General features: G+C 42.0%; 1 protein-coding gene across 1 annotated transcript in view; it reads left to right on the top strand.

The window, feature by feature from the left end:
* The window catches only part of OPHN1 (oligophrenin 1), a 279,618-nt gene that overhangs the window by 255,223 nt on the left and 4,340 nt on the right, over window positions 1-20,055 (top strand). The window contains exons 21-23 of the mRNA XM_054574254.1: window positions 6,535-6,858; window positions 16,521-16,686; window positions 18,719-18,769. Of these exons, the coding sequence (XP_054430229.1) occupies window positions 6,535-6,858; window positions 16,521-16,686; window positions 18,719-18,769 (541 nt within the window). The remainder of the gene's footprint in view (window positions 1-6,534; window positions 6,859-16,520; window positions 16,687-18,718; window positions 18,770-20,055) is intronic.

The following is a 20,055-nucleotide window of genomic DNA, read 5'->3' as shown; positions in this document are numbered from 1 at the left end:
AATTCTCTGATGGCTAGTGATGCTGAGCTTCCTTTCAAATGCGTCTGGGCCCTCTGTATCTCCTCCTTGGAAAAGCGTCTGCCCAGGTCCTTTGCCCATTTTTTGATTGGATCGTTTGTCTTCTGGGAGTGGAGTCGAGTGAGTTCTTTATATATCTGAGAGATCAAACCTCTATCTGATGTATCATTAGTAAATACATTTTCCCATACGGTTGGCTCCCTTTTCATTTTGCTGATGTTTTCTTTAGCCATGCAGAAGCTTCTTATTTTGATGAGGTCCCACTTGTTTATTCTTTCCTTTATGTCCCTTGCTTTAGGAGACATATCGGTGAAAAAATTGCTGCGTGGGATATCTGAGACTTTCCTGCCACTGTTGTCCTCTAGGATTTTTATGGTGTTGTGACTTATATTTAAGTCTTTTACCCATCTTGAGTTTATTTTTGTGTATGGTGTCAGCTGATGATCCAATTTCAATTTTTTGCATGTAGCCGTCCAGCTCTCCCAACACCATTTGTTGAAGAGGCTATTATGGCTCCATTTTATGCTTCTGCCCCCTTTGTCAAATATTAGATGCCCATAGAGACCTGGGCTTATTTCTGGGCTTTCTATTCTGTTCCACTGGTCTATGGGTCTGTTCTTGTGCCAGTACCAGATTGTTTTGAGTATAGTGGCTTTGTAGTACAGTTTGATGTCCGGTATTGTGATCCCTCCTACTTTGTGTTTCTTTCTCAAAATTGGTGTGGCTATACGGGGTCGTTTATGGTTCCATATAAATTTTTGAAATGTCTCTTCTATTTCTGTGAAATACGTCACTGGTATCTTAATAGGGATTGCGTTGAATCTATAAATTGCCTTGGGTAGTATGGAATTTTGATGATATTAATTCTTCCAATCCATGAGCACGGTATATGCTTCCATTTATTTGTGTCTTCCTTAATTTCTTTCCTCAATGTTGTATAGTTTTCTGTGTACAGGTCTTTTACCTCTTTGGTTAAATTTATTCCTAGGTACTTTATTTTTATTCTTGCTAAATCGAATGATATTTTTTTCTGATTTCTTCTTCTTCTATTTCATTGCTGGTGTACAAAAATGCCTTTGATTTCTGAATATTGACTTTGTATCCTGCTGTTCTGCCAAATTCACTTATTAGGTTGAGGAGTTTCTTGGTACAGTCCACAGGGTTTTCTATGTACACTATCATGTCATCTGCAAACAATGATAGTTTTACTTCCTCCTTTCCTATTTGGATGCCTTTTATCTCTTTCTCTTTTCTGACCTCTGTGGCTAGGACTTCCAATACGATGTTGAAAAGAAGCGGTGAGAGCGGACATCCCTGTCATGTTCCCGATCTTAGTGGGGAAGCTTTTAGTTTTTGCCCATTGAGTATGATGTTGGTTGTAAGTTTTTCATATATGGCGTTTATTACGTTGAGGAATGCCCCATTTATTCCCATTTTGCTGAGTGTTTTGATCATAAATGGGTGCTGTACCTTATTGAATGCTTTTCCTGCATCTTTTGAGATGGTCATGTGGTTTTTGTCTTTCCTTTTATTTATGTGATGTATTACGTTTATTGACTTGCGTATATTGAACCATCCCTGCATCCCTGGGATGAATCCCACTTGATCATGGTGGATAATCTTTTCAATGTGTTGCTGGATGCGGTTTGCCAATATTTTGTTAAAGATGTTAGCATCTATGTTCATGAGCGAAATTGGCCTGTAGTTTTCTTTCTTTGTAGGGTCTTTATCTGGTTTTGGGATCAGGGTGATGCTGGCCTCATTGAAAGAGTCTGGGAGTCTTCCCTCCTCTTGGATTTTTTGGAATAGTCTGAGAAGGACAGGGGTTAGCTCTTCCTTAAACGTTTTGTAAAATTCTCCTTTGAAACTGTCCGGCCCTGGGCTTTTGTGTCCCGGGAGTTTCTTGATGACTGCTTCAATTTCCCCAGCTGTTAGCGGTCTGTTCAAGCTTTCTGTTTCTTCCTCCTTCAGTGTTGGAAGATTATACTTTTCTAGAAATTTGTCCATTTCATTGAGGTTTTCAAATTTCTTGGCATATAATTGTTCATAGTAGTTTCTGACAATCCTTTGTATTTCTGTGGTATCAGTTGTTATTTCTCCTCTTTTATTTCCAATATCATTTATTTGGGTCCTCTCTCTTTTTTTCTTGATGAGTCTGCTTAAAGGCTTCTCGATTTTATTTATCCTTTCAAAGAACCAGCTCCTGGATTGGTTGATCCTTTGAATTGTTCTTTTTGTCTCTATGTCATTCAGTTCTGCTCTAATCTTGACTATTTCCTTCCTTCTACTTGCTCTGGGATTTATTTGTTGTTGTTTCTCCAGTTCTTGAAGTTGTAGTGTGAGGTCTTTTATTTGAAATGTTTCTATCTTTTCTAGGTAAGCCTATATTGCTATGAACTTCCCTCTCGGGACTGCCTTTACTGTGTCCCATAGGTTTTGGACTGTAATCTGTTCATTTTCATTTGTTTCCATAAAATTTTTGATTTCTTCTCTTACCTCATTATTGACCCATTCATTGTTTAATAGTCTACTGTTCAGTCTCCATGAGTTTGCAAGTTTTTGAAGTTTCTCTTTGAGGTTGATTTCCAGTTTCAAGGCCTTGTGGTCCGAGAAAAAGTTTGGTATTATTTCAATTTTCCTGAATTTGCTGAGGTTTGCTTTGTGTCCTATCATGTGGTCTATCTTTGAAAAACTGCCATGAGCATTTGAAAAGAATGTGTATTTTTCTTCTTTGGGATGTAAGGTTCTATATATGTCAGTTAAGTCTCTTTGATTCAGTGTGTCAGTCAGCTGCACAATATCTTTATTAATGTTTTGTTTGGAAGATCTGTCCATTTTTGACAGTGGGGTGTTGAAATCCCCTACTATCAGTGTGTGGCTGTCTATATCTTTTTTGAAGTCATCCAACAATTTCCTTATAAACTTGGGGGCTCCTATATTGGGAGCACATAAGTTTACAATGTTTATGTCTTCTTGACAGATTCTTTAAGTATTATAAAGTGCCCCTCTGGGTCTCTTTTTAGGGCCTTTGTTTTGAAATCTACTTTGTCTGATACAAGTATGGCAACCCCAGCCTTTTTCTCTTGCCCATTTGCTTGGAATTTTTTTTTCCATCCCTTTACTTTCAATCTGTGTAGGTCTTTGGCTCTGAGGTGGGTCTCTGGTAGGCAGCATATGTATGGGTCATGTTTTCTTATCCATTTAGCTGCCCTGTGTCTTTTGATTGGGGCATTTAGTCCATTTACATTGAGAGATATTACTGATAGAAACTTACTCATTTTTTCTCTTTCTACCTGTGTTTTTCTTTCTCACTCTTTTCCTTCATCTTCTTAAACCAGTCCCCTTAGCATATCTTGGAGTGCTGGTTTGGTAGAGATGTATTCTTTTAGCCTTCTCTTGTCTGGGAAACTCTGTATTTCCCCTTGTATTTTAATGGAGAGCCTAGCTGGGTAGAGCAACCTTGGCTGTAGGCCCTTGCTTTTCATGGCTTGAAATATTTGTTGCCATTCCCTTCTGGCTTGTAGTGTTTCTGTTGAGAAGTCAGCTCCTAGGCGTATCGGGTCCTCCTTGTATGTTACTTTCTCCTTCTCCCTTGCTGCCTTGAGGATTCTCTCTTTGTCTTTGATATTTGCCATTTTAGTGATGATGTGTCTTGGAGTAGACCTCCATGAGTCCCTCTTGAGTGGGGTCCTCTGTGCCCCCTGGATCCATGAGACCCTTTCTCTCCTCAAATTAGGGAAATTTTCCATCATTACTTTTTCGAGGATGTTCTCTATCCCTTGCTTCTCTTCTTCTCCTTCTGGTATCCCTATTATATGGATATTATTGCGTTTCAGGTTGTCCTGCATTTCCCTAAATGCCTCTTCATTCCTTTTGAGTCTTTTTTCCATTTCTTGTTCTTTCTGGGAGCTTTTTTCTACCTTATCCTCCATCTCACTGACTGGATCCTCGGCTTCATCCAGCCTGCTTTGGATTCCTTCTACTGTGTTCTTCAATTCAGAAATGGTATTCTTTATATCCTCTTGTGTCTTCTTGATAGTTTCTATGTCCTTTTCCAGGTTGATATATTTGTTGTAAGATCCTGATAGTTTCTCTGCCATTTCTCATAGTTCTCTTTGAGCTGGCTGAACTCATTGAGCTTCCTTAGAACCATTGTTTTGAATTCAATATCTGATAGTTCCCTTGCCTCTGTTTTATTTAGCTCTCTCTGTGGGCAGCCCCCTTTTCCACTCATTTGGGAGGAACTTCTTTTTCTTCCCATTTTTGTGAGAGCCTGTTAAGTGATTTACTTATTTATTTATTAATTTTTCCTTTTGCTTTAATTGGGCCATCTAGATTTCCTGACTTTGTAGATTAAACTTGTATGGTAGTAGGAGGGTTTATTTATTTATTTATTTATTTTTTCTCTTTACTTTTCTTTCTGGGCCTGCCTCTGATGATGTCAGTTGTTGACCCTATATGACCTTGGGTCATTTGTTTGAGCCTGCCAGGAGTCTACTGTCTGTGTCTGACTCCTGCTTTGGGCAGCTGTGTGACCCCTTTGGCCAGGGATCCACTATTTCTGTGAAGCACTCTGCAGTCTCCTGCCTGCTCCTTGATCGTGTTCCCAGCCCGGCAGGATCCCCCACCCGCCTGGGCTCGTGACTGCTTGCCCCAGCCCAGGGGGCTTCTTCGCGACCTTGGGAACTCGTCTGGCCCCCAAGGCGGCGGGCACCCCCGCACTGGTTTGTTTAGGGTCTTCTATTGTGTGCTTTCCCCGCTTTTGGCTCTTTGGATGCGTTGCTTGCCCTCGCCAAATGGAGACTACGGAAATGGGAGGAAGTCAGCTCCAGGACCCTCCGGTTAATCCTGTCTCCAGTGTCTCGTCCAGGGACTCTGGGCAGCTCTGTGACCCCTTCGGCCCAGGATCCACTATTTCTGCAGCCTGCTCTGCACTCACAGCTCACGCGGGTCGATTTACACCTGTGCTCACCGATCTGCACACTCCCTTGCAGGTCCCATCGGTGCCAACCTGTGGGAGGCCTTGCCAGCCCTCACGAGCCCTCGCCAGCCCGCACAGGTCCACACACACAGTCGCCAACCCTCTCTGGCCACTCGACGGAAGTGTGCGCACCTGCACTGGGTGGTTTTGGACTTTCTATTGTGTGCTTTTTGGCTTTTGGCTCTTTCGGTGTGTGTCCTTTTCCCACACAATGGAGAATAGGGAAAGGGGAAGGAGTCGGGACTCCCCGGTTCTTCCTCCCGTTCTTTCCCCAATGCCTCTGTTTCCAGTCTCTCCTCAGGGGTCTCTGAGCAGTTCTGTGACCCCTTCGGCCAAGGATCCAACCCCTGTGCGGACTGCGTTTCAATCGCAGGCAGTCTGGCTCATGCGTGCCCCGCTTCTGCCTCTTTGGGGGTGCACCTTGCCTGCCCAGAATGGAGACTAGAGAACGTGGAGGGAGTTGGGACTCCCCGGTTCCTCCTCCCGTTCTTTCCCCAACGCCTCCGTCTCCAGTCTCTCCTCAAGGCTCTCCCAGCCAGTCTGCACTCAGCCCCCCAGCTCACATGCACAAGCTGTGTGCGGAGCGCACAAAAGGCAGGTTCATTGATTCCCTTATGCCTGAGTGAGATAGTAGCTGCAGAGTGGGAAGTGCGTTATCACCCGGGCTCCACCGGCCGCCGTGTCAGTTCTCTTCACAAAGTTTTCCTCACCAGTCTTTTCCCAGGCACCAGCCCACCCTGCTGCCGTCTCTACCCAGAGATCCAGGAGGGTGGCTGCCACTGCAATTTTTGCGTTGGCCCTTTAAATGTCTCTTTGCATCCCCAGCCACCTGTCTCTGGCAGAGAGCGCCCCTAAGCTTTTCGGGGTTGCGTTTTGTCTGTATTTTCCTGGTTTTAGCTGCTGTAGTTTAGAGGTCCCTGTTTATGATTCAGACCCCGTTCTTCTTGGGGGGAGGTAACTGGCCATTTCAATGTCCCTCTGGTGCTAGTGCCCGTAGGCACCCAGCCCACCCTCTTGAGCCTCCACCGCACTTCTCACCTGTTGGGATGCGTGAGAGTTGAATCCACTGTCTGTCCTCGGCTCCAAGGCTCCTCTCCCACTATAGTTCCATTGTTTTCCAGGTCATTATTCCACTATTTAGTCGCAATTCCAGTTTGGTCTTGGGAGGAGGAGGTTAGCGTGACTCCTATTCACTCCTCCTCCATCTTTTCCTCCTGATGTGTTTTTAAAAAATTAATAGAATATACAATTCATTGGGGACTCTTCCTCTTGAATTAATTTTAATAAAGCATCTTGGTGTATTGTGGTGAAAATCATACTTGGATCTTGAATTGAATTCCCTATCTAATGTGATTTGTGATTCCCCCATATGAATTGGGGTTTGCACAGACTGATTTTGTGGGGTATTGTTGATTTTATCCACAATACCTCCTTTGAAAATGTGTACAATTTTTCAATACCATGTATGCATGTATAAAGTGAAAATGTGATAATGGTTATCATTAATCTTTCCTCTTCGTACCAACTTTTGCTAGATGAAATCCAACATCAAACACCCAATGGGACTATCACCAACAGTATAGAACCCCCCAAACTGCCACAATATCCCAACATGCCTATGCAGAAGAGTGGGGAAGCTGATCCAGGGAGGAAGTCGCCAAGCAGACTTGTTTCAGATGGCAAATTGGATTCCTGCCCCGAGGTGGACGTCGGGAAGTTGGTGTCTAGGCTGCAGGATGGAGGGACCAAGGCCATGTCGAAGGCCACCAATGGACCTGTTCCAGGCTCTGGGCCCACCAAAGCCCCCTCTTTCCATGTAAAGAGACCAGCTCCTCGGCCACAGGTTCCTCCCAAGGAGGGTAAGTGCTTCTGAATCCCATGGGAACCAGAACTGAACCCAGCTACTTTGCACCTCAAGATCTTTCTGAAGTGGGAGATATTTAAGTAGAAATCTGTTCCTTTTTACAACCACTGATATTGCAATGGTAGATAAGAACATAAAAACCATTCACAATGATTACCAGAATGTAAGCTCCAGGAGGACGGAGATTTTTAGCCTGTTTTATTTACTTTATATCCCAAGTGCTTAGAACAATGCCTAACTGTCACATAGTGGATGGTCATTATTTTTGGAATAAATTAATAATAATGTTATTAATATATTGCTACTCTTGCTGTTTATTAAATATCTTCCATGTGCCTGGCACTGTACTAGGTACTGATGTGCTATTTTTGATCCTCAGAACCTTACTGTGAAGAATGTATTATTGTTGTTTCTTTTTCCTACTAGAAATCTGAGGCTCCTAGCGGTAAGTGACTTGCCAAAGGCTACTAACTGGCAGAGCTGTGTTCCAAATCTCACCAAGCCTGGTAGGCACCAAAGCCTATGTTTTTTTTTTTCCAATAAGATACAACTACCACTTTACCTTTTTATAAGAAGCTTCAAATCTGTGGACTATTGTGTTCTTATACTCACTCTCCAGTTTTTAGAAATCAGGACAAATGGGCACAACTTCTGCAAAACTCAGCTCTTTAAATTACAAATTCAGGATGTGGCTGGCTTCTGCAAATGTAATCGGCTACTACATGCGGAGACTCACGTAGGGAAATTGGGAATTTGGGGGGAGCATACATCTATGAAGATAGTATAGTATAATGGAAAGAAATGTGGGTTTTGATATCACATAGGCTTAGATCCAAACCCTGATTCTTTTACTTTCTAGCTAGATAAACTTGTTAAAATATGCCTTATGTTTTATATCCTGTCTGGTTCCAAAAATGATTTAAGGCCTTTCATAATACAGAAAAATATAAGAACTTAAAACAGTAAGAATAGTTTATTCAATAAACAAATATTTATTGAGTACTTTCTATGTGCATGGCCCTGTTCTGTGTTGAGGATGTCAGAGTAAGACAGACAAGGTCCCTCCGTGCTTGAGGCGTTTATCTGGGCTTCGCTAACCATGGCTTTAAATGGTTGAAAAAACTCAAAAGAAAAATAATGTCATAATACATGAAAATTATGTGAAATTCAAATTTCTCTGTCCAAGGACACAGGCCCCTTCATTTACATATTGCCTGGGGCCGCTTTCACACTACAATAGCAGAATTAAGTACTGGCAACAGAGACTTGGTAGCCTTCAAAGCCTAAAATATTAACTAATACTTGACAGAAAAAGTCTGCTGACTTCAGCCTTAGACTCTAGAGGACAGGTAAGCAAAGCTGAGGCCAGGAGGGGGAAATGGTATAATAGAAGGAAGATAGAAGGAATGGAGTTTGTACACAAAATACTTGCCGTGAAGCCTTACACATTTGCTGGAACATTTGGCTCCAAACTTTCTACAGAAAACACAAAGAGAGGGAAAAACACAATGGTTCTCTAATTCCAAGTTTTTAAGGTAACAAGTCAGTTGTTCAAGGAAAGCATGACTCTTCTGCTTTTGAGGGCAGATAATGTTTCTGAGAAGCATTTTCTCCCATGGCCTGTTGTTATAACAGCCTCAGTATGAGTGGATGATGTGGTCTCAGGGCCCAATTCAGCAAAGGCTCTTCAACGGGGGTCCCTTAAGATTTTCCCTAAGTTTAACTGACTCTGAATTCACTGTCTGGCTCAATCTGCTGATGCATCTGTATGATTACAGTTAAGCTATTTAACCTCTTTGCACCTTGGTTTCCATGCCTATAAATGGGAGAAACAGCTCACTCCACAGAATTACTGCCAGGGTTAAAAATGAATAACAAAAAAAAATATTTGACATAAATCAATATTCAGAACATGCTAGTAATTCCCTGCCCCTGCCCTTCCCCTCTGTAAGATATGCGTCTTCTGGGAAGTAGCCAAGTAAGGACAGACTTCTATGTAGACATCTGCTTCAATTTATGTCGTATATTGACCTTCACATCGATCTGGTAGTTTGTGTAACTTAGCTTATGTTCGTCACAGTAAGGTTTGTCTTGCCTGTCACCAAGCCTCAAGGTCAGCCAGATCCTATGAACACAGCACACACAGTAACTCAGCCCTTCCTATTAGTTCTGCCTAAACCATCTTCTGCTGCAAAGCTAAATCCCAGCGGCACTTCCTTCTTCCCCTTCCTCCACAGTCTTGCTCCACATGGCTGGTAGCTGCTGATTTAATGGTTTCAGTTACTGTAGGTACTGATCTTACAGTGATTGTCCAGTGTCAGCCAGCCTACAGAAATTTCTGCCACAGCATTGCCTCGCTTTGCTTTCTGCCTCAAATTAGTTAGCAGCAGGCTAGTGTAACACAGTTTTTTTCAAAGCCCCATGCCTCCAGCCTTGGCCACAGAAAGCATGACTGAGGTAGTAGTTCTGGACTTGATGGGAAATGAATCAAACCCCTGCTGTTGCCTCTTTGAACCTTGCCCGCTCCTACCTCCTACTCCTCCCCTTCCTCCCATTTTGGCTGTCCCTCCAGTGATAGATTCCAGGCATGAGAACAGATATCAATCAAGCCAAAGCTGTAAAAAGCTCTGACTCTAAGCTATAACTGATAGTTGTTGGTCCCAGGTGCTGGCCAGCAGCTAGAATGGCAATGTCAGGGAGGGAGCTGTCATCCCGGTAGGCCCACTCTACACCTTGCAGTTGTCACTCTCTTTCACCTGTGTTGTTAAGCGCTTTGCCTGTCATCCTGAGGGCCAGTGCACAGACCCCATGGCTTTAGTGGTCCAGCTATGCCACTGCCCTGTCTTCCACCTTCACCCCTTGCATTGATCCAACATTTGAGTGGACTTGATAGTCTCCAGATTTGTTCATAGCAATTAAAAATAGCAACAACAAGGTGCACGTTAAATTGCTTTGTTCCATGGAAGTCAACTTTACAATAAGATCAATATTGTTTGCTGCTGTAACTTTGTCAAGGGCCCTTTTCTCTTCCAGGAATGGAACTGGATACTTTCTCTCCTGTTGTATCTAATCATCATGATGGGCCTATGAGATAGGTTTTAATTTCCCCATTTCATAGGTGGAGAAACTGAGGCTTGGCGAAGTAAAATAAATTGCCTCGCCACCCAGATTGTAAGATATACACATGGGACTTGAACCTAGACTTCTTAGGTACCACATTCTTAAGTGGTTTTAGCTGCCTTTCCCTTCCTGTTTTGTAAGAAGGGACTAGTCAAAGAACACGTATGAGTGACCCATGGACATGGCCAATGGTGTGGGGATTGACTGTGGAAGCCGGGGAAAATTGGGACAACTGTAATAGAATAACAAAAAAATAAAAAATAAAATATAATAATAAATAAAAAAAGGACCTTTTATTTGGGGGAAGCAAAATTATGCCAACCCAATTTCCTCCCTCCCTTTGAGGATACTGCCTGTTGCCAGATCTGGCTTTGGAAAGGGCATTTGTGTTGCTTCTACGAGGGATTTCAGGCTTTCCTTTGGGGAATGGAAGGGGAAGACATATGCTTGCATGTGTTTGATGATTTATTCAGACATAGTGCTATGCGATGGGCAAGATAGAGCTGGAAGTCCATGGTTCCTGCTTTCCAGAGGTTCCTGGTAAGGCTGGCATGTAAGCACTCCATCCCAGTCCAGTATGATCTGTGTCCTAGTGGGGGATGAAAACAAATCCTAGTAGGAGGAGGGGTCAAGGAACCCTTCACTCTGTCTGAGCTTCTGAGATGAATGTGGGTAGTATGTCCACACTGGGACCCTATGCCATATGGGTTTGCAGGGGGTTCCTTCTTAGCTCTTTTCCTCTTTCTATGAGAGAGAAATGACTGAATTCTTATGATGTGCTCTAGGGCTTGGAGAAACAGTGCTTGTTAGGCATTGCCCCACCCCAGGGCCATCGGTTCTCTCCACTGGGGAGGCCAATGTTATGAGTGGCATTTACATCTGTTCTAAAAGTATTAGGAACTGACTCGCTCTTGCAGAGATGGGCTGTGCTGGCCATTATCCAGATTTTCTTGTTTGGACTCATTATGCTTTAAAAATCGACTGTGTTTGGTTTTCATTCTCTGCCTCCTTCCTGGAGCCTAATTCCAGATTGATCCAAAAGCACAATTAATGGCTAAACGAGATAAGAGGCTTTTAGGTGAGTATGGGGAAGTATCATAGAAAGAAATACGTAATTCTAGAACACTGGGGGAATCTACACGAGGAAACAATCTCACCTTACTCTGTGCCCTCAGGTTGGGTGTAGATGGCTATAAGGAAAGGTGGAAGACAGTTGCCTAAGGTTGAAGACTGACAGCCATCAGGTCTATGAATGCTAAGATTCTTTGGTTGTAGTCCTTTAACAGAGAATGAGGAGAGATGGAACAGGCTGGGCTGGAGAGGGAGGTCAAATGTGTAGTAAAAGTCAGGTAGTGGACCAAGGTTAAAGAAATGAAGAGGAAGTACAGTTTGGTTGAAAGACCATAGGCTCAAAGGCTTAGTGGAGTGTTGGATGTGACTTGGGCTCTAGGGTCTCCCAGATTTGAGTTTGAGTCCTTGTCTCCTCCTTGCTGTGGGACCTTGGACAGGCCACAGTCTCTTTGAGCCTTAGTTTTCTCATTCATAAAATGAAGATAATAATTGTGCTCATAGGGCTGCTGTAACAATGAAATACGCAAGTGCTTGGCCCCTAATGTATACTCAGTGAAATGGCAGCAGTTGTTTCCCTTTTATAGGAGTCTAATTACTAACTACATGATCTTAGTTAGGCAAACTTCACTTCTTTGAGCCAATTTCCTCAACTGTAAGCAGGGACAATGCCTACATTGCAGGCAGGGATTTTGTAAAGTTTAATTATAAATTAGGTATACAGAGTATTTGGTAATATAATATAAGTTCAAAAAATGATAGTGCTACTGGGTAGGTAACATCCTCCCAGGAAATGGCAGGCATGGAAGACAATAGAGGTATACTTTTCTGTATTCTGGAACCTATGAAAAGAAGCCTCAGGCCTCAAATATGGATGCCATAAAAGAGCTCAGAGCTACTCTTTCTCCCCTCAGCCTGTCTCTGACCATTCCACAAACAATCAGAAAGAGGAAGACCATTGTTGAGGGAAAGAGGCGAGGAAGGAGTCTTAGCCCTCCCGCAAGGTCCAGCTCAAGTCGTATTCCTTCCACAAAGCTTTCAGACAATGCTGCCACAGGAAACCTCCCTTCCCTTACTTCTTTTTGCGCCCAAGTTTAGTGCTCTAATATGGATGCTGAGTTACAATATTCACACATTTCCTGTAACTGTAACTTCATTCTCCAACTCAGTTTTAAGCCTCTGGGGGGTGAAGTCTATGTTAGATCATTTGTGTGCATTTCTTATGAGAACATAAGGCTGGGCACAAAAGCCCTCAAGAAACACGCTGTATATTGAACACCTTTCCATTTAGGTTTCAGAGTAGCCCTGAAATTTGGATATATCATGTCTGTCTGTATCACAGATGGCACAAGTGGGGACTTAAAAAGGGAAAGCTTTTTTTATTGTCCTTTTAATGCACAGAAGTACATTTTTCTTGACTCAATAAATATTTCTTAAGTACCAGTTACATGGAAAGCAGTTTTCTTGGGCCTCTGGTGAATTCAGAGGTGAATTCTACCTGGATCTTGCTCTCAAGTTATTCCCATCCTAATAGGTGAGATAGAGACACTAAAACAAAGAGGTTTGATTCAGAGTACAAGATAATTAGTGTCTTAAGAATCAGACAAAGGAACTCAGAACACCTTAGGCTTCCAAAAAGATACATTTCTTAAGCTGAACATTGATGGATAATGCAAATTTTGGCATGTGGGAATAAGATAAAGGGCAGCTGGGAGAGAGATGATTCATTGTAAGACATGTACGTGGAACATCTAATAATACTATTTGTGTGGACGGTAGGATATGTGAAGAACTGTGATGGAAACATGGACCGGAAACATCAGTTGAAACCAAATGGAAGAGGGTAGTGAATTCCAAGTCCAAAATATTTGAGTTTATTCTGCAGGCAACAGGGAGCTATGAAACCAAATCTAAGTCTAAGTCTAATTCTCTATCTATCTAGAGATTTTTTTTTTTCAAACTGTTTAAGTACATGATCAGAACTTGGTTCCAGAGTACTCAAAAGCAGCATATAAAGCCATCAGGGAGAAATATATGTCTACAGACATATGTTGGATGCATTGATTTGGGACACAATCCAAGTCCACATTGTACAAGTAGGGAAGGGATCACCTCAAGGTCACACAGCAAGTTAGTTTTAGTATTTACACTGGAATATAGGTCTCCTGACTCCCAGTTATATTATTACTCTTCTAACCCTGCCTCCTCAGTTTGACATTGTGGCTTTATTGTGGCAAGTTGGAGTCAGGAGAGAAAGGCATTGGGCTCTTTCAACCAAGAAAACCCTTTGCTGCTACATCAGTTTGACTTGTAATTAATCATCAAGTTGGAGCTCTCAGTAAAGGACCTAGGAGGATACAAGGCTAATGACATTTGTTTTTCAAGGCCTTGGGTTGATGTCCATCTAGATATGGCTATAACTTGGGAAGGAATGGGGTTCATATTTGGGGGGATTGATATCTGGTTCTCTCATCAAGGAAAGTGATAGCCTCAGGATGAACACAGCTTCAGGAGAAATGTTTTTTGGCTCTGACTGCAGCCTGTGCTTCCTGTCCAACATCCCCTCCAGTAATCAGTAGAAATAGAAGAGCATTGTCAACTCTGGTAACCTGTGATCTGCAGTGAGCAAGCTGCATCATATGGTCTAGTGGTTCTCAATCCTGACTACACATTGTATCATCTGGGGAGCTCTTAAAAATACCCATATCCAGGTCCTAACCCAGTCGGTTAAACTAGGATCTCTGAGGATGGGGCCCGGGTAATGTACAATTTTAATGTTCCCAATGTGTATCCACAGTTGAAAATCACCGGTACTTGGGAATATATGGGCTTCGGAAATTAGATAAACCTGGATCTATTGCCAGTTAACTGTGAGGTTACCTCTCATCTCTGCATCTCTGTTTCCTCAGCTATAAAACAGAGATAATACTTTCTACCTTACAGGGTTGTAGCCAGTGATAAATGTGAGTCTATGCATAAATTACTGAGTGTAGTATCACAGTACCTGGAAGAGAGCAAGTGTTCAGTAAAAAGGGAGCTAAAATTTTACCAATTATTTTATTATGACTACCACTATTATTATTTGTAATTTTTAATTATTAATATTAACAAAACAGCAGACACTAGGAAGAACAGGAGATGCAATCATCACTCTACCATTTACCTGTGTGATAGTAGGTGAATCAATTCATCTTTCTGAACCTCAGTCTCCTTCTTTGTAAAATGGAGATGACAAGTAAAATCCATCTGATTCGTCCTCCCAAGTTTATTGTGAACATCAAATAGTTTACTGGGAGAGTACTTTGATCTGGTATAAGATATGTTAGAAAAATCAGATTATTATAATTTGGGTCATTTTTTTCCAGTGTACCTTGCCTGGTGCTAAGGGGACTGGCATGGCCAGAAATGTAAGACAGTCTAGATAGGGAGACAGAATTTATGTACATGAATAGTACCTGTTTCATTCCTCCATTAGAACACCAAACATATGGTATTATTGTTATTATTAATTCTTTTCATATCTGTCTCCCTCGTTAGAATGGCTAGAAAAAACTAAAAACCCACATGGCAATATACAGGGTCCAGCACAAATAACACCCCTTTTTATTACAAAATCATAAGCATGAAATTCTGTAACATGACAGTATCACACTCAAGCATACCATATCACATTTTAGGTGAAATGTTCAAATTAAAGCTATAAATTTTTACACCCATATTATTACCCTACCAACACACTTGAGGAGGCATTACTTCTGCTGGACCCTGTATAAGCACTTCATGAGTGTTTACATGGATGGGAGTTAGCTGTACCAGCCGGAGCATTCAGAGAGGCAAGATTTGAGCTAAGTGCTGAGGAATGGTTACAATGCAGTTAAGACATGAGAAAAGGCGCCTATGTTGAAGAAGTAGGACAGAGTCTAACACTTATTTACCCCTGCTGTATGCGAGGCACTCTTTATAGGCCATCTAATTTAGGAGGGGTTATTACCCATTTCCCAGATAAAGAAATTCGTAGTCAAAGAGATGAAATAACTGCCCAGGGTCCTACAGCTTGGGAAGTATCAGGACATGGCCTCAGTGCCAGGTCTGCCCAACTCCAGACTCTGTATTTTCCACTATACCAGATTGACTCACCCAGAAGTAACCACCAAGAGCTTGCTTTGATAGGGTAGTGAGGAGACCAATTTGACTAGACTGGAGCTGGTCCAGAATTAGTGCCTGGGATCATAATTTGGGACAAGCTCATAGAGGGCCTTGAATTTATGTTAAGGAGTTTGAACTTTATTCTGTACATATTTAATAGCCACTGGGAGATTTTTAAAGAGGGAAAAAACAATGTAAAAATACTTAGGGTAAATCTGACAACAGCATTATATGGATTAAAGTTAATATTTTTTTACATTTACCTTAATTTTTTTATAGAAGAAAGCTTAATGAATATCAAGATTTATTGACAAAAGTGGAATGAATATCAAGATCTACTTGCATAGTTATGCATTGTCTACTTGCATATGGTGTTCATCAGGCCATGAACACTTTATGTAGACTTTTTTCACTTTCATTATTTTATATTCATATATTTTTTGACCTGGCCCAAGTCCTTGTCAGTTCATACATAATACATATTGGTTAAGTGCTTGTAAGAATTGATTCATTTGCATAGCCTTTGTGGTTGGGTCTGACTTTTTGCTGTTAAGAAGCATGTTCTTGTGCCAATTGCTTTTTTTAAAATTTCTTTTCTTTTGGGTTAAATTCATTTGGACCCAATCCTCAAAGCGGATCAACTAGATCAACAAATATGAACTATCTCATATGTATGATTTTGCATTTCATCCACATTGTTTCAGAATTCTTGATGGCTGTCTAGATAGAATAAGCCCAGTGTACAGTGTCACCAGCAATGTGTGAGTGCATCCCATTTCACCATACTGCTGCCAAAAATGTCTTATAAAAATGATGTACATTCATTTTGTATGAACTGACCTGGAAACTGGAGTCACAGAGGCAGGAAGGCAAGTTAGGAGACTGCTACAGTAGTTAAGGTCTCAGTGAAAAAGCCTGGAGTGTGGAGGTGATAAATTTAAAAAATTCAGATTCATCATCCAACATTGACTAAGCACCTACTATGTATGTGCCAAGCACTATACGAAACATATTAGCACTTAATTAGATTCTCAATATCTTTGTAAAATAATGTGTTATTGGTCTTGATTATATGGATAACAAAACTGAAACTCAGCATATTGACGTGACATGCCTTAGGTCACATGAACATGAACTTCAGAGGTGGTGTTCAGACATAGACTTTCTGAAGGGATGGCGGCTGGAAGAATTATTTTTAAAAAATCCAGAGCTGTCAGTGACCAAAAGACATGGGTGCCAAAGGAGGTGGCCTAGATAACCCTGATATTTCATAGTTTTCCATTGGCTAACCATCCAAGTCCTTGCTGTTGTTTTCTCTCCCAGGAGACTCTGACAGTTTCAGCAAAGTGCGGCCTCCAGGAGAAAAGCCAACCGTCATCCGTCCCCCAGTGAGGCCTCCAGACCCTTTGTGCAGGGCGGCTACTCCCCAGAAAACAGAACCAAAACCAGATATTGTAGCTGGCAATGCAGGGGAAATCCCATCATCTGTGTAAGTAGGGTTATTCCTCATTCTTGATTTAAGGCCCATCTTAGGCCACTAGGAGTGCTCTTAGGATCACCACTGTGGTTATGAAAGGCATAGAGTGCACAACCCTGGGGCATCATTCAGTCCATAGTCTAGTCTCGCAGGGGCGTCCAACCCATTCCCCTTGAGCCACATGTGGCTCAGGATGGCTGTCAATGTAGCCCAACACAAAATCATATATTTACTTAAAACCTTAAGAGATTTTTTTTTGTGTGATTACATGTTGCAATGGATTTAATGTGTGGCCCAAAACAACTCTTCTGCTTCCAGTGTGTCCCAGAGATGCCAAAAGGTTGGACACCCCTGGGAGTCTAGGGGAATGCGCAGACCAGCCCTGTTTAAAAGTGTTCCACCCAACACTGAAGGCTGAGAGATTTCTCCAAAGCTGAAGAGTTTGAACCTTAGTGCCTAATAGGAGACCCATGTTTCTAGCTGTCCTGAACTCTTATGGGTGATAAGATTACCTTCAGTTTTCATGCTCCCTTGGCTCTGGAAATTTTCTTTTTTTCTCGTTACTGCTACTGGTTTTTAAAAGTAAATTAATGAAGAATTTTTTAAATTTTTATTTATTTATTTTTAGAGTGAGGGGAAGGGAGGGAGAAAGAGAAGGAGAGAAACATCACTATGTGGTTGTGTCTCATGCACCCCCCACCAGGGACCTGGCCTAGCAACCCAGGCCTGTGCCCTGACTGGGAAGTAAACCGGTGACCCTTTGGTTTGCAGGCTGGCGCGCTCAAGCCACTGAGCCACACCAGCTGGTGCTAATGAAGTTTTTTTTTTTAATCTTCCAAATTGACTCATATCCTCCAGAGAGCCTCTTGCAGGGTATGAGCCTTTCTGAAGCTGGACTACAAACCAAAGAGCCAGAGCTAAAGCTGCTACAGTGGCAGCAGTTCTCAGGGACCTGCCTTGCTTGGCTACAGCTAGCCTGGCTGGCCCCTCCTCAGTCAGTGCCTGGGATGCCTCTCAGTATACTTCCTCCTGGTGTTTCTTTTTCTTGTATCTCTTGTTTTTCATAATTGTGAAGTGGGGCAAATTTTTTGAAAGCTTTCACCATTTTGACTCATTATAATGCTAAATGTACAAGGTGGGGCCCAGAAAACCCCCTGGAATTTATTTACAAAAATTTTGTATTTATTTTTACATGTCTAAACTCCAGTCACCTTCAAAGTGCTCTCCATTTGATGCAATACAGCTATCAAGACATTTTTTTCCACTGCTCAAAAACAGTTTTTGAACTCATTGATTTTGATGCCTTGTAGGGCTTCTGGCTATATCTGTTTCACCTCTACCACATCAGAAAAACATTTCCCTTTGAGAAATTTTTTTTTTATCCAGGGAAACAAAAACAAGTCACTCAGGAAGAGATAGGGTAAATGGGGAGGGTGGGGCATGGTAGTCATGCTGGTTTTTTGTCAAAAACTACAGAATACTCAGGGCAGTGTGGGCAGGTGTGCTTATAAATCACCTATCATGAAATGGGCAAATGCATTAAAATGGTATTCAAAAAAAATTCACTGAAGCCGAATGCAGCCTCTCACAACAACCCCAGCTAGTACACTGATATAGATGTGTTCCTAGAACACTCACCTATCAGGAGGAGCCTGTACTACAGGGGGCCTGCCCCTCAGAAGATAATTCTGGTTTTTTGGAGGCCCTACTCATATTTACACAATGCCAAAAATTATACTTTGAAGCCTAGGACTTCTTTCAGTTTTTTCTGCCAAGAATATCCTAAGTGGACAACATATTTGGACCACTCCAAACCAGTGGAGAACACAAGGTGTCAACCATAGCCTTGAGGGTTCCTATGGTCTCTAAGCAATTTCACATTCTGATATTTAGGTTTCTCCTCAGGCCCAGGTTCTTTGCAAACTAAGCCATGGCCTGGCATTGATGGCCCATCTCGTCCATATTCTCTTGTTCTTCCCTTGGTCATTGGTTCTCAGACTTATTCCAGTGAAACTCAAGGGACTTGGTTGGCTTCTGTTTACAGGGTGGCTTCCAGGACCAGGTTCTTTGAAACAGCTTCCCGGAAAACAGGAAGGTAAGAGGCGACAGAAGAGAAACAATATCACTTTTTAAAAAACGCATCATGAGCATCCCATTTGCTCTTTTATATTCTCTGTCTCTATTTCTCTGTATCTCTATCTCTGTCTCTGTTCCTGTCTGTCTTTGTCCATTTCTTTCTCACAACTCTGTCTCTCACCCTGTGTTTCTGACTTTTTTTCTGTACCTGCTGGTCTGTCTCTCTTTTGTCACTCTATTTGTCTCTCTTACACTCTGTTTCTTTCTGTGTCTGTCATTCTGCCTCTTCTGTCTCTCTTTGTGTTTTTCTGCTTATATCTATGCTTCTGTCTTTGTCACTGTTTGTTTCACCTTTTTACTGTCTCTCTTTCTTTATCTGTTTCTGTATATTGTCTGTTTGCCTCCCTCATTTCTTTTCCATCCCTTTCTCTCTCTCTCCCCCTCCCTCCATCCCTCTCTTCCCCCCTCCCTTCTTTCCCTCCTTCCTTCTTTTCAAGTGCTTATGCAGACTGTCCAGGGCCTGGCATTTGGGACGATTTTGCCTGGAACACCTAGACAAATGGTTGCTTAGCCTTCAGGCACCCTTTTGTGAATTTGCCCCTTGATGACAATCAGAAAGTTTGAAATTGTGCTTCCAGATGGCTGATAGGAGTGTAACTCTTCTATGTGGTTAGTTAAAAGCAGAACAATGTGCTTTTATCATCAGGGAACTGAGGTAGGTTTGACACCATCTAGTCAAAACTGTGGGACCTGCCTCACCAGGACCTGATTGTGCACAGCAGGTGACCATAGTTCTGCTTAGCAGTAAGTCACAGGGAACCCTAGGCTGGGCCAAATTCTCCTTGGACAATAATTCACCATTTATTCTATTATAAAGAATAAAAGTGAGGTCAGCACCCCAGATTTTTCTTACTGATAGAATGAAAATAAAATTTTTACCTAGGATTTTTTGAAGCAGACCTAATCAAATGTCTACCTTGTTAAAAAAAAAACGAAAGAAAAGAAAAAACAAATAGAGAGAGGGGGAGAAAGACTTTTTAAAATATTTATTTTTAGAGAGAGGTGAAGAGGGAGAAAGAGAGGGAGAGAAATATCAATGTATGTTTGCCTCTCATGCGCCCACAACCTAGGCATATACCCTGACTGGGAATCAAACCAGCAGCCCTTTGGTTCACAGGCCAGCACTCAATCCACTGAGCCACACCAGTCAGAGTGGGAGAGAGACTCTTAATAAAGTACCCACCTATGAGCAGGACTAGTTCCTACTTCTTGGTAGTCTTTTTTCCCTCATAGAATAAGCCATAT

Source organism: Pteronotus mesoamericanus, unplaced genomic scaffold (genome assembly GCF_021234165.1).
Source record: "Pteronotus mesoamericanus isolate MK-2021 breed Mesoamerican mustached bat unplaced genomic scaffold, CSHL_Meso_final contig_256, whole genome shotgun sequence".
NCBI lineage: Eukaryota > Metazoa > Chordata > Mammalia > Chiroptera > Mormoopidae > Pteronotus > Pteronotus mesoamericanus.
This window is presented reverse-complemented; position numbering and strand designations above follow the sequence as displayed.